Raw genomic sequence first — 14,367 nt, forward strand, 5'->3', positions numbered from 1 at the left:
TACCTTAAAGGTCCAGATCTTTCTGTCTGTGTGGGATCTGGACATCCATTAAAGTCTATGAGAAATTTTTTTCCATGTCTCTGATGTTCTCACATCCCAAAGATGAGTAGTTAAATTAGCTTGCAATTTTAAATTCATCCAGTTAAAGTGTGCCCTGTGATGGACTGGCACTGCGTCTACGGTTTATCGCCCTGCTTAGCAACAGATGCTGTCAGACTAGGCTCCTGCTCCCTGCGATTGCAGACTTTGAATTGGCAGGTTCAGCAAATACATGAATGCTCTGTAAGAACTACTGCCACCGTCCTTTCCACTTTTTTGTCATGCAAAGTTAGACTGAAAACCTCTGGTCGCCTCAAATTTGGTCCCCTCAATATCTTAGGAAGTCAACACAACATGGCCACACAACAGAAACGGCATGGAAAACAACATGTGCCCTGTGAGGTCCACCCCAGAACCACCTCTTCTAGACGCATGACCTAAACTAGAGGAGAGAACTGCAGAGAACTACCTGCACCAAAGTGGCACTCCATCCATCAATGTAATTGGCTGAGACCTTCATCACATCAACTTACAACTTTTATAAGGTGTTGTACTGTGTTAGCCATTATGAATGTAGTGAGAAGTCAAATATTGTAATCTTTTTTAGTTAGCTAATAAAAGGTGTAATTTTACTTGACTTCTCACAACATTTATAATACAATTAATTACATTTTGTTTGGTTTTCCAATTGGAGCACAGGCAGGTCAAGTAACTTGCTCAGGGTCATACAATGTCAGTATTGGGATTTAAATCCACAACTTCAGGGTTTGAAGTCCAAAGCCCTCACCACTACACCACGCTATGGCTAAAAGGTCATCCATCCACCCAATGGAAATCTGTTAAGAGAAAGGTTTGTGCTCATTTTGATATTTAGTTGCCTTCCCTAGATATCCAAATGTCTAACCCAGGATGACTTCCTAGGAAAGGCGCTATATAAATAAAAAAAAAAATGCTGCCTCGCAGTTAGGAGACCCGGGTTTGCTTCCCAGGTCCTCCCTGCGTGGAGTTTGCATGTTCTCTCCGTGTCTGCGTGGGTTTCCTCCGGGCGCTCCGGTTTCCTCCCACAATCCAAAGACATGCAGGTTAGGTGGATTGATAATTCTAAATTGGCCCTAGTGTGTGCTTGGTGTGTTTGTGTGTGTCCTGCGGTGGGTTGGCACCCTGCCCGGGGTTGGTTCGTGCCCTGTGTTGGCTGGGATTGGCTCCAGCAGACCCCCGTGACCCTGTGTTCGGATTCAGCTGGTTGGAAAATGGATGGATGGATGGATTATTATTATTATAACAACACTTAACATGACTAGTCAAATATCAGGAAGTTTCAAGAAATTTTCATGCTTTGTATTGTAAATTATTACCTTTTTTATCAAGATACCTTATAACTGATTTGAAAATATAGCCAAGACATTACTAATGTTTCTAATGGCCATTATTGTTTGAAACGACTGATTTTTAACTTATTATTCACATATAACTGTAAGGCCCCATTCTGAGCAGCCATTCGTTCAGTGTGCTAATGGTCAACTCCCTTAGATTATCCTTAATTATTCATGTGTTAATTCTAATTGGTTATTACAGAAACCTTTGTAATTGCATTAGCACAGCCGTTTTTGTATTCAGTTGTGTTGCAAGGTACAGGCATTCCTAAAGTTCAGTTCTGGTTCCAAAGATGGCTAAACTGAAAGAGTGTCCTCAAGAGGTTTGTCAGTCTTATTGTTTTATTGAAGATTGAAGGCTATTCCATGTGGGAAATGGCCAAAAAACTAAATCTTTCATGCCAAGATATCTATTACTGTCTTGAGAGAAGAGGAAGGAAAGAAGAGGAAGGCCCAGATGGATAACTGCATAAGAGGAGAAAGACATCAGAGTCTGTACTTGGAGAAACAAACACCTTGCAGGACTTCAGTTGGCTTCTTTCTTAAATAAACACCAGACACCATCATCAGCTGCATCAGAGAAAAAAGACGACTGCAGGATGCTGAGCCATAATATGCTTTTCCAGTCATCTTCTGTCTAATGTCTGTGTTCTTTGACCCATTTTAACCTTTTCTTTTTATTTGTCAGTTACACATATGGTTTTTTTCTTTGAAACGCTGCCTCTAAGGCCAGCTGGTATTTGGTGTGTATTGTTTAATGAAGACGCCAACTAAGGAACTGTAGAGCATTTGTTTTGTCACACTATATATTCTGATGTCCTTCTTCTCTTATGCAGTTGCCCATCTGGGCCTTCCTTTCCCTTCTTTTTCTGTCCTAGTAAGAGCCAGTTTTCCCTTTTCTCTCAATCTTTGTACGGAAGCTCCAGTTTCTTAGCAATCTGTCATATAAAATAACTTTTATTTTGCAAAAAAAAAAAAAAACTAACAATAGACATGTTTCATGAGAAAGTGCTTTAATTGGGCCATTTATGAACTCAGATCTGAACTTTAGCAATGCCAGTACCTTGTAACCCAAGTGAATAGAATAACAGGCTTCAGTGGAGCTAATGAAATTACAAAGGTTTCTCTAATTGGTGTTAACATGTGGCTAATTAAAGATAAACTAAGGGAGCTGACCATTAGGACATCGAAGGAACATTGTTATAAAAAAAGGGGCTTTGCATTCACATGTAAATCAGGGCTGTCTTAACATATGGGCACAATGGGAACTGGCCAGGGCCCCACGATTTTTCTGATGCTGATGTATGTTTGTGTTTTTCTATCAGAACAGTGGCCCCAGTGCATTGCTTTGCCCTGGGGCCTATGATGCTGCTAAGATGCCTGTGATTCAGTCATTTCAAGTGGTAATAACCATTATAAACACAGGTAATGTCTTGGCTATATTTTTAAACCAATTTAATGGTATCTTGATAAAACATGATCAATTTCTATCAAAAACCGAATGTCCAGACTTTTGAGTGGGTAGTGTATGGAGCTTATGTGTAGAGTGGGAATATTGTGTGCAGAAAACAGTGAAAGGCATCTGTAAAGCCCTTAAACAAAAGCCTAGAAGGATGTTACTTTTGACAGGGCTGAATGTGTGGGAATGAATTAAAGATGTATTTTTATATAAAAATGACGTGACGTTTCTTTCAGGAGGTTGGCCTTTTGGTGTATTTGTTTAGGTGCTCAAACATCTATCAGTTCACAATGTTGCTAAAGAGGAGATTTCATTAGTGATCCTCAGTCAGTTTGAAATGGCTATAAAATGAAGACTGTGACGCGTTCCGGCAAAACTCCGAAATGAAGCCACGTTTCGGAACTCTGCGTGTGTCCTTTCAGAAACATTTGCGGAGGTGGTGAACTTTGTAAGGGAAAACGGAACTGAAGTACCGGGTCCCTGATTTCATTTGGGGAAATGTACAGTTACGTTCAGGCGTATTAGTCTCAGGGATATATGCTATGCAGTTATATAATTAAAAATGCAACATGTTTAAAGCAGGCAGTGAACATGTAAACTGTATAGTTGCGATCGCCCGCAGTGTGGCTAACAAGTGTTAAGACTTTGATTTTAACACAAATCCCAAACACAAAGTGGAAGGCGACGAGCTGGCACCTCTCACCTACTGCTGTCCCCGCACAAGGAGCATCGGGATAAACGGCTTTCAAAACACGCTGCGCCCAGCGAAAAGGGAGGTGGAGGACGAGGAGGAGGAGGTGGGAGAAGAAGAGGAAGCGGAGGAGGTCTCATCTCAGCGCCTCAATAGGCTTCTTCGCGGCTGCCATGGCAACACTCCTAAAACACGTCAGGCGAGATCCGTGTACTGACGAACTAAAGGATTTTGTCCTAAAATCGCTGCCTGTCAGAACAACTTGGGAGCAACCGGGGAAAGTGCGCAGGGCAGTAAAACCACCTGTGGATAAACGAGCGCCACCCAGGGTTCCCGCGAAGGAAGCAAACTGGGGGCTCCGCAGTTTTCGCTCTTTGGCTTTCCTGGTTACGACAGCGGACAAGCGAAAGTGCGATTGTATCTTTCTGGAAATTATGCCAACGCCCAAAGTGCAAGCCGAATGTTTATGCTGATCACCTCTAAGCTCGTCGCACGGCTTACGGGTTGTGCCTACAGGAACACTAACAACGGGTCTATCGATTGGACACCCGGGCTACGGTGGCAACAACCGCCACCCCATTTTATGAGCACAGATTATTCTGTTATACAATAATTTGGAAAGTTTTTAAAATAAGAAAAAAAACTCGATTGTCTATTTATTCGCCAATTTAGAATGTCGTACCACAGAACAGGTATAACGTGTTTAAAGCTCAAATATGAACTGCTCATCACTTACTCGGAATTGAGGAAAGTACGCGCAACACATCTTGGTGTGGATTCGTAGCCAACGAAGTATGAATGGCTTCAGCCCGCCGATCGTGAAGACTCTGACCCCACATGACAGTTCAAATGCGGGTCACTAAAGCTCAGGGGTTTATACTCGCTAACCAGTTGCGCGCACACACACACACAAACACAGAAGCCCCCTCCCTCTCCATTCCGTGCCCGGCTCCCACCCTGCACCCTTGTCTCTGCCTGGGCGATGATTAGCTCGGATGCGGCTCGCGGAAGCAGAGAGCCACGGCTTCCTGCAAAAAAAGCAAGGACGAAACAAAGAAGCGGCGCGGCGCACTCACGTTGATCTTCAGGTCCTGCAGAGCCACGCTCATGGTGGACAGAGGGGGGCTGCCGTTCAGCTCTCCCGATTTGCACCGTGCGACTCCCCGGCCATTATCTTAGCCGCATCGCCATCCGCGCGGGCGCCGCTTCCTCCTGGTTGCCAGTCTCTCTAACCGGCTTCGCAGCCTTTCCCTGGATGAGGCCGCTGATTTTTTTTTTTAGTTCGATCGCTTTGGTTTGCGCTGGACTCGCATTCGCAGACCGGTCCTTCAACGCCAGATCACTCCCCCCCCCACCCCCCACCTCTTCTCTCTCTGACTCTATCTTCTCTCTCTCTCTCGCTCGCTCTCTCTTTCTCTCGCTCCCCCACTCCCCCTCCCCAACGGTTACTATGACAAAAAACCCATTGTAGTTCACTCAGCATCAGGTGAGACATGTGCGCTGCGCTCCCTGTGCTCTCCTGTGCTGTCCCCACGGTGTTAGCGTAACGCGTGTAGTGAGTAACGCTCCTTCAAGTGCTCAGTACCAGAAGCGAACTGGCACAGGAGAGTACCCAAGATAGACCTGACATCAGCCCATCCCGATGGATCTATTGATCATTTGTGAGGTCCCCATCTGCTGATGCCAACCGACGCCGAAGCTTCATCACAATCTTTCATTACATCACGTCTGTCCTTCATCATCCTGCATCATCAGATCAATTCGGCTCATACTTATTTACAGATGTGCGGCATTGGGAGGCTCATCTTTTGTATGAGCCTAAAACCCCGTCATGACAAATGCTCTTTGTCTGGGTTTTAATCGTCCTCTGAGAAACAATGCACCCATTTCTTCTCTGGCTGGTGTTATTCTTTGGTTGTCCATCCTTTATCATTTCCATTCACATATACTTTCATTTGTGTTCACTTTTTGTGTTGTATCAGAATATGGTCGAAGTTTTAATGAAAATAGAATTTTATGCAACATTCAGAATTATCCATCTGGCTTTGCAAAGCCACTTAAGCCAATTATGGATGTCAGGAGCATTTCTCAGCAGAACTGAATGTGAAGCATGAATCAAACTAGATACCATGCCAGCTCAGGACAGGCAGGGTACGCTCATGACCAGACTCATCCAAAGTCATTTTAGATAGATAAATAGATTAAGAAGTAGCATTGTGGAAAAAAATACATTATCTATTTTCCATCTACTTTCACTTTTAAAGGTGGTATACTGGCATAGCAGATTTCACTGTTGCCTCACTCTGCTTGAACAGGGATGCATTCTCTGTGAAGCGGGCATACTTACCATGTGTTCATGTGCACTTTCTCTTTAGACACTGGCTTCTTTTCACATCTTTATCCAAGATGACTTACCTGAAATAAAATTGGCTACTTTTGTTTTTCCAATTGGAGCACAGGCAGGTGCAGTGACTTGATGGTGTCAGTAGTGGAATTTGAACCTACCACTTCTGAGTTTGAAGTCCAAAGCTTCACTACCAACCAATGTAATTTGTTTTACCTTTTGGAGCACAGGCAGTTGAAGTAACTTGATTATGGTCCACACAGTGGCAGTAGCAGGATTTGAACACACAACCTCAAGATTTCGGGTCATCACACTACTGTTTTGTTACATTGATTGACAGCTTAATTTGCCATGTCATGAGTATAAATATGTGAACAACTGTGCTTTGTCTTGGAGCAATGTACCCATTTGGCACTGGTCCAAGTGCGAAAATAAACAAATGCACAAAGTGGGGTTATACTGTACATATACAGTATCTATCTATCTATCTATCTATCTATCTATCTATCTATCTATCTATCTATCTATCTATCTATCTAAACATTCCTTAGAGTTTTTGGCCCATGCCAAGGTGATAGTATCATGCAGGACAGTGGATAATGTTAGACTAACCTGAAGTTGCATTTGTTGTCCTAGATAGATAGATAGATAGATAGATAGATAGATAGATAGATAGATAGATAGATAGATAGATAGATAGATAGATAGATAGATAGATAGATAGATAGATAGATAGATAGATAGATAGATAGATAGATAGATAGATAGATAGATAGATAGATGTGTGTGTCTGAGAATTATCTTAGTGAAAATGGCTGCAGGTAGGCCTGACATATATTGATGGGTTATAGGTTCTTTGTGAAGCCACTAGGTTAAACAGGAAAGAGCATATGGTAGATGATGGTTCTGCACATAGTGGCACACCTCTTGGCTTCTGGATGTATGCAATTTAAGAATGTTGTGTAGACTGAACCGTTCAAGTGAAGACAAACTTCATGCTAAAGATAACCCAATGCCAGTCCATTGCAGTCCATGGTGCTCAAGAATGACAACATTTTAAATGCAGAGTGTAATGAAGAAGAAACTCAGTACCAGACAACATGAATGACATTTCACCTCTGTTTGTTACCGCCCTGTAGCCCATAACCTGGGGTGTTACCCTGAAACCCACAGAAAGTGTTGATGTACACGAGGTGACAAGAAAATCCCACAGATTCACATGGTGTTTCTCTTGAAACTTTAATCTGAAATATGTCAAAAGTAGCATGAAAGCCTTCCTTCTACTCTTGTTGGCAAGTCACATTCGTTTGTCATATTTATGTGGCCAACAAGGGAAGCAATGGATTGGGCTCACCATCTGATCCTCAGGTCTGGTCAAATTCTTTTGTTCATGTAAATATGTCCTTAAGTGATTCACAATATACTGCAGTTGTACAAGTGTCCTTGTGTCACCATATTCTAATTTCCAAATTTATAGTTGTCACTTTTTTAAGTGACCTCAAAGTGACCAGTGACATTTACAATGTTATGTTACAGCCAGGGTTTGCTACCTAGTTTATGTTTATTTTCCTTTTTATTGTCATTTCATTTTTTGTTCTATATGTAGCTTTTCTTAATATTGTTATATTTGATTTAAGATTATGTTTTGAATACATGTGCTACAGGGGTACATTCCTTGTTTTCCATGCATGGAACCCCACGAGATGCGGTCAAATTTCAAATAGTGAGTATCATATTAGGCTGTCTGGGTATTGTGAAATTTTAATTCTGTACTTTTAATTTGATCTCTGCAATACAGATTTGAACTTGTTTGCTTTGCATGGCTTTCTTTTAGGTACATCTGTTTTCCCCCTATTTTGCCTTTATACATTTTTGTTCTCTTATTATTTATGTAAATAAATTCTTTATTTTTAAAGATAAATGGTTGATTTTGTCCTTTAAATGAGAGGGTTTTTGCAGTTTCCCTCTCACTTCGAGGGCATTTTTGTAGATCTTGGACATCTGAAAGTATTTTTGAACTTGTAAATCCTATGTCTGATTTTGAGCCTGAGCAAGCCTTGAAGCCCACCATTTGAGTTTGGGGTCAGGGTGACTGGGTGGAGGCCTATTACCCCTTTTGCTATTTTGAGTATGCAAGTCATGACGCATGAGTGTAACACATGTGTATCTATCTATTCACTGAGCACAAGGCAGGAACCAAACTAGACATGGATACCAGAAGATGTATTGATGTAGTCATGAACAGATGCAGAACTGCTCAAACCTCATGGCAGTTTCCGTGACAGTTTCAGCAAGTAAGTATTTCATTAAGTAGCTATGTTTTCCCACAAGGTGTATTTCATTGTTTAATATGGTTAACATTATTAAGTTGTTTGCTAAAAACATATATCCCGTCAGCATGAGTCTTCTTCTACCAGATTCATGAAGTTAAGCAGAATATAAACAGTTATATCTTATTTTATTTTTTTTATAATAATCCCAACACCCTCTCTGTACATAATACACTTTATTATAGATACCAAAACAAAATAATCTGTGGTCTGAATGAGGACAAATTTTCAAAATTTCACTTTAATAGTGATCATTTTAAGCCCAAAGCACTGAAACATACCGATTGTGAGATGAAAGAAGATAAGGGCTGTGTATTACCCAGAAAGAACCTCAATTTTCAAATAAAAAAAAAGAAAAAAGTTCAGGGCTGTTATATTTTGCTGTGCGAGTAAGGCTCTGTGAATCTAAACATATTTGAGTATCCCTGGTAAAAGTCAAAAGTCAAAGATTGTTCAGCACCACGGACAGGGCATGAATAGCATCTTTCTTATTTAGTTCTGTAGCCCTTAAATGTTGGAAAGTTTGAGGCATATTTGGAATCACATGTGACTTAGTATTACTGTAAATTTGACTCCTCTCTTTTAGGGATGAGGGAGCCTGTTTAAGAATGCTTTGTTATGTGGCTTAATTTAAGTTGTGGAAGGGCTTCTTGGCAGGGCATCAAAGGTTTCATTGGTCTGCATGTTTTGAGCCCACTATGGTTCAGACTTGTAGGACATGTATTAAGAAGTTCTTTTTTATTTCTAAGTCCTCCTTGACTTAACTGACATGATTCTGTTCTTCTTGTATAGAGTCCACACTCCAAACACTAACAAAGAAAGCAACCTCTCTCGCATCTATCAGAGGCTTTAATTCTATTTTTTTGTCCTTTCTTAGGAGAGGATGGTAGCCAACATGAATTATGCATCATATGGGTAGAACAAGACTGAGCAACATCCTGAAGACACAAATCAGGTTTTCTAACATTTGTCACTGTGACTCAATGGTGGTTGGTGTGTTAATCTGAAAATGACAAGAAGAAGAACACTTTCAGGTCTTGGAGATTGTACTGCACTCTGAAGGAAGTGAATCTGTCATCTTTGAGCCAGTGCATGGTTGTGTTTTTTGCTCTCAGAAAAAGCACATGCTGCTGTTGTTAGATCTTTGCAGATATCTGTGGGAATGTTTCAGAAGAAGGATCAAGCCCTCTGTTAAGGACAGCTACACTACTTACTGATGACCTTGTTAGTCACCCTGCTCCTTTTATAGCTGCATGGTAATTTGGTTAGCAGAGGCTTGACATCTGCCAGTTTTTGTACTAAAATGTTTATGATAATCTTGAATGAATGTCAATCATATGTCAATTCTATATCAATGCCAGTTTTATAGCATTACAGAACACTTTGCTATTAATGGTAGTTACAATACATTTGCAGGGCAGTCATACTCTCTATACTGTCACACATTGTGGTTTAGAGATGGCTGGATATAAAGGCATAGAAATGTTATTGTAACGTTTATACAAATATATTATTTGAACCTTTTCATTCTACTTCTTCTTCTTCTTATTATTATTAATGTTATTATTAGTAGTAGTATTAATAGTAGTAGTAGCTTTAAAAAAGCTTTAAAAAATCTGTTGTTCACAGGCTAGAGACATTCAACAAGACATGTGAAGTATTGTCTGTTTTAGGGTACACATAATTCTTGTCATATGTTGTGTATGAACATGAGACAGTCCCAACAACTAGTTTGCAGAAGGGGTGGCTGATCAATTGTGGCATCTTCTGGTACGTGGTGGTCAAATATGCAATTGTGACAACCTGCCACTACAGGTTGTTTAGTTTACTACATTGCATTGCTTTGAACACTCAAATTCATTCTAGTAGGAACTGACTGAAAATGGATTAGCAGAAGATGGCCTTGGAAATGTCCAGATCTTACGCCTTTTGAGTTATGACAGTGGGAGTGATATAAAAATGTGTCCATGCTATCAAGCCACGTGATATGTGAGATTTCTAACAGAAAATTGAAAATGTGATTGCAACAATACCACAAGAAATGAGCATCACGCTTTACAGACCATCTGGAGAAGCTTCCAGGCATGTGTTAACAATGACAGCAAAAAGTAGAGACTCTCTCACTTTTGAGAGCTATTAACATTCATTTCTTGTCATGTTGTATGATATTTCCACAGTCTGTAAGCTTTAAAATTTCATGAAGTACAGTTTGTATTGTCATTTTGAAGTACCTATCGGATATATAGCAGCTTTGTGTCTTACTAGCAAATATAATAATCATTTATGCATATTAAAAACCTTTACTTTTGTGCACCTTAGGATCAAACATTATTATACAACTTATTATGCACAATGTAACTAAAACTATAAAACACAGATACATAACAGATTATTAATAATGGTGCTGAAGTTGTTTGTGATGCAGTAGCACTCAAAAACACACCTTCAGGAAAGTGTAATTGGCTTCACTAATTTGTTAAATCTGGCTTTATATTCTATTAGAACTTTTGCATATATAACATTCCAAAATCTTGGTATATTCCTTGTACAGAAATTCGATTTATATACTTTCTGAAGCGTAGGTCCCACTATGTATAAGGCAGGAACCAGCTTGAGACAGATGCCAGTATACCAACAACAACATATGCAGAGCAAGTAAACTTAAATGATTGTGAGTGTAAACATAGATAGAAAAAGTACTATAGATAGATAGATAGATAGATAGATAGATAGATAGATAGATAGATAGATAGATAGATAGATAGATAGATAGATAGATAGATAGTGTGACACTAGAGGGCGCTGTCGGTCCTCAAACCCAATAGACAAACGTCCAAGAGACCAGGTAAAAGCACCAAGAAGTTCTGTTAATTTCTTTTTTCCTTCCTGTAATGTGCCTTCAAAGTACCACATTTACATTAAACCGGCAATACAATACTAAATAAACACAATACCCAGCAGGGCTGTTAAGCTGAACTCCATCTCCCATAATGCCCTTTGGGGGTCGGTGGGGATGTACCGCTATGCTGCAGGGCAGGCACCATCTAGCGTCCTGAGGGTTTCGTCTGGGTTGAGCTGCCGGCCATCCATCACAATAGATAGATAGATAGATAGATAGATAGATAGATAGATAGATAGATAGATAGATAGATAGATAGATAGATAGATAGATAGATAGATAGATGTTTGGTACACCTGAAAGGAAACCCTGTATATTCAAAACAAAACGTGAGTTTAAAAATGTAACTCAAGTTTAACTCTTTGAGGGCTGAATATTTTTACCATAAAACAGTTGCTGAAAAGCAATGGTTTCACAAAGAAATCAACATAAAACGTCTGTTGCTGCATGCTGTGGCTTCCAGTTTGCCAAGAATGTGCAGCAGGTTTGCTGCCAGGCTGTCTTCGCGTGCCTGGGGCAGCAGCGATCACAGTCACAGAACATTGCAATGTGGCATATACATCTTATCATTGTTAAGTGGCAGTTCTACCTGGTGAACATTGTCAGTATCATGATTGGCTGGGGACCAATCAGCTGAAGCTGGAACCTCACATTCGTTTTTGATCACTTGTATGAAAATCAGAGTCTGACAAGTCATAATCCAGTTTAGAGAAAATAGGCAAAATGTCATCTGCGGAGTATTTGGCTTTACACATTCACTTTGATGTCTCGCCAGATGTCAGTCCCATTTTTGCCATTGTTTGCACCTTGCTACTCATGTGACCACAGGAAATCTCGGTCAAACCAATGAATCAAACATTCCTTCAGGCAACGAGAGTCCAAATAAAAAATAACAGTTGGTTTTCTCACAGTTTACAGTTGACTCTTTTTGACAAAGAGTCGAAATCAGCCCTGAAAGAGTTAAAATCCAGTAGTTTCCAAACTCAGGGACAAGATGAGGTGTTCAACAATGTAAACACCTTGGCTCAACGCAGTACAGAGACCTGTGTCCAAAACGTTAGTCTGTAAAATAAAAGAAGAAAAGTAAGGAGTAACCAAAACCAGCACTGATGTACTGTAAGTGCTCACTTTATGTCACGGAATACAACCATGTTAGGGGTCCTCTTCTTTGTAACACCAGACAAGGGCACTCACTGCTCTTTCAGAAAAATGAGAAACAAACTGGTGATAGTAGCCTGCTGGTTCTAAGAAAGTTTGCACCTGCTTATTGTTTTTCAGACAGGGCCAGATCATGATGACATCAATTTTGGCGCATTGTGGATGAACTGATCCCTTGCCCATTAAGTAGCCTAAATATTTGGCCTTGGTCAATCCAAAGAAACATTTCCTTGGCTGAAACACTCTATCCACCAGATGTTGGAAGGTCACAGGAGCCATGTGCAATCCAAATGGGAGAACATGATTCTGCCAATGGGCACTAGGGGTGCTGAATGCAGTCTTTATCTTGACGGATTTTGTAAAGGGAATTTGGCAGTACCCTTTAGTCATATCAAATGTGATCAAACATTGAGCCTTACCAAGTCACTCAAGGAGTTTGTCCACTTGTGGCATCGGATATGCATCGAATTGTGAAAAATTAAGTCGATGGAAGTTGCTGCAAAAGCATCAACTACTGTTAGGCTTAGGGACAAGGACTATGGGACTAGACCAGGGAATTAAATTTTCCTCTATAAATGCATGGTCTAGCATCCTCCTGATCTTCAAGCTCTTCTTGCTATTGGGAGATGATATGATTTTTCTTAGATGATGACACCTGGTTCTATAATGATGTCAAGTGCAATCAGGGAAATTCTTCCAGTTTGCTCATTCACCACCTCTGGGACAGACAGGATCGCTGATTTGAGCTCATATCATTGATTGGGCATCAGACTATCCATCCATCCATCCATTTTCTAACCCGCTGAATCCAAATACAGGGTCACGGGGTCTGCTGGAGCCAATCCCAGCCAACACAGGGCACAAGGCAGGAACCAATCCTGAGCAGGGTGCCAACCCACCGCAGGGCATCAGACTAAGATCACATTTAAAGTTTTTTTTTGAGTGAAGTAAGAACAAGGTTGGTTGGAGTAGGCATTAAGATCCTTGTCCTACCATAGTTTCAACAGATTCATGTAGTATAGTTTTCTGTTGGCCAATGGCTTTGTTGATTCGCAAAACAATCAACCAACTGTCCCTTTCTTTGAATTTGTATAAGCATTGCTAATGTAGCAGTAATTTTGGGTAGTGGGAATCAAGAGTATGACATGGTCTCTGGGCTGTAATTCCTGAAGTGTTGTTCTGCAGTCAAGCCTGGGCTGACTGTGCACGTTACATATTTTCTTTTATAATCTTCAGAATTTTGCAAATTCTATTGCTTAACTGTGCAATATATTCTAAAATGGAAGTGGAGGGCAGGGCCTCTTCCTCCCATCCATCTTTTAGAATGTCCAATAGGCCCCAGGATTGACGACCATAGAGTAATTCAAATGGGGAGAAGTCCTTAGAGGTTTGTGGGACCTTCCGATAAGCAAAAAGTATGAAGGGGACTAACTGGTTCCAGTTCCTCTAATCGTCGCTGACCACCTTGTGAAGCATTTGTTTGAGTGTTTGTTTAAACCACTCTACTAAACCATCAGTTTGAGAATGATATACTGAGGTTTTTAAATGCTTGATGTAGAGTGACTTGCCAACTTCCCTAACGTTTCCAAGGTGAAGGGTGTTCCTTGGTCTGTGAGGACTTCTCTAGCGATACTGCCACACGTAAAAACCACTAATAATTCCCATGCGATGTTCTTGTAATTGTCAAGACTTAGGAGAATTGCCTCAGGGTGTCATGTTGTGTAGTGAACGATTATTAAAATATGTTTGTGACCACATGCAGAAGGCTCTTGGGATCCTATTATTTGGACCCCTGTTCATTCAATCAGGATGTCAATGAACAGGACGAGAACAAGAGGAGCATGGTCCTTCTGAGGAATCTGAAGCGGCTGACACTCTGGACAAGAAACACAAAATTGTCAGACCTCCTCGGTAATTCCCACTCGATAAAATCAGAACTTAATCCATTCTAGTGTCTTTTTGGTTCCCAGATGGGCACCTAAAAGCTAATTCACAAACTGCCCCCTGTAGGCTCACATGATTCATTGGACTAGCAGCAAATACCTCACCTAGCACTCATGTTTTACTACATGAT

The 14,367-nt window shown here is 40.6% G+C and overlaps 1 protein-coding gene and 1 long non-coding RNA gene across 2 annotated transcripts in view; both read right to left on the reverse strand.

Moving 5' to 3' along the window:
- ece2b (endothelin converting enzyme 2b) overlaps nt 1-5,437 on the reverse strand; it is a 47,518-nt gene extending 42,081 nt beyond the window's left edge. The window contains exon 1 of the mRNA XM_039765323.1: nt 4,639-5,437. Within this exon, the coding sequence (XP_039621257.1) occupies nt 4,639-4,671 (33 nt within the window). The 5' untranslated portion in view covers nt 4,672-5,437. The remainder of the gene's footprint in view (nt 1-4,638) is intronic.
- Nucleotides 5,438-11,568: 6,131 nt separating this feature from the next.
- The window catches only part of LOC120536852, a 50,739-nt gene continuing 47,940 nt past the window's right edge, over nt 11,569-14,367 (reverse strand). The window contains exon 5 of the long non-coding RNA XR_005635211.1: nt 11,569-12,197. This is a non-coding gene — a long non-coding RNA (uncharacterized LOC120536852). The remainder of the gene's footprint in view (nt 12,198-14,367) is intronic.

Source organism: Polypterus senegalus, chromosome 1 (assembly GCF_016835505.1).
Source record: "Polypterus senegalus isolate Bchr_013 chromosome 1, ASM1683550v1, whole genome shotgun sequence".
Classification (NCBI taxonomy): Eukaryota; Metazoa; Chordata; class Cladistia; order Polypteriformes; family Polypteridae; genus Polypterus; species Polypterus senegalus.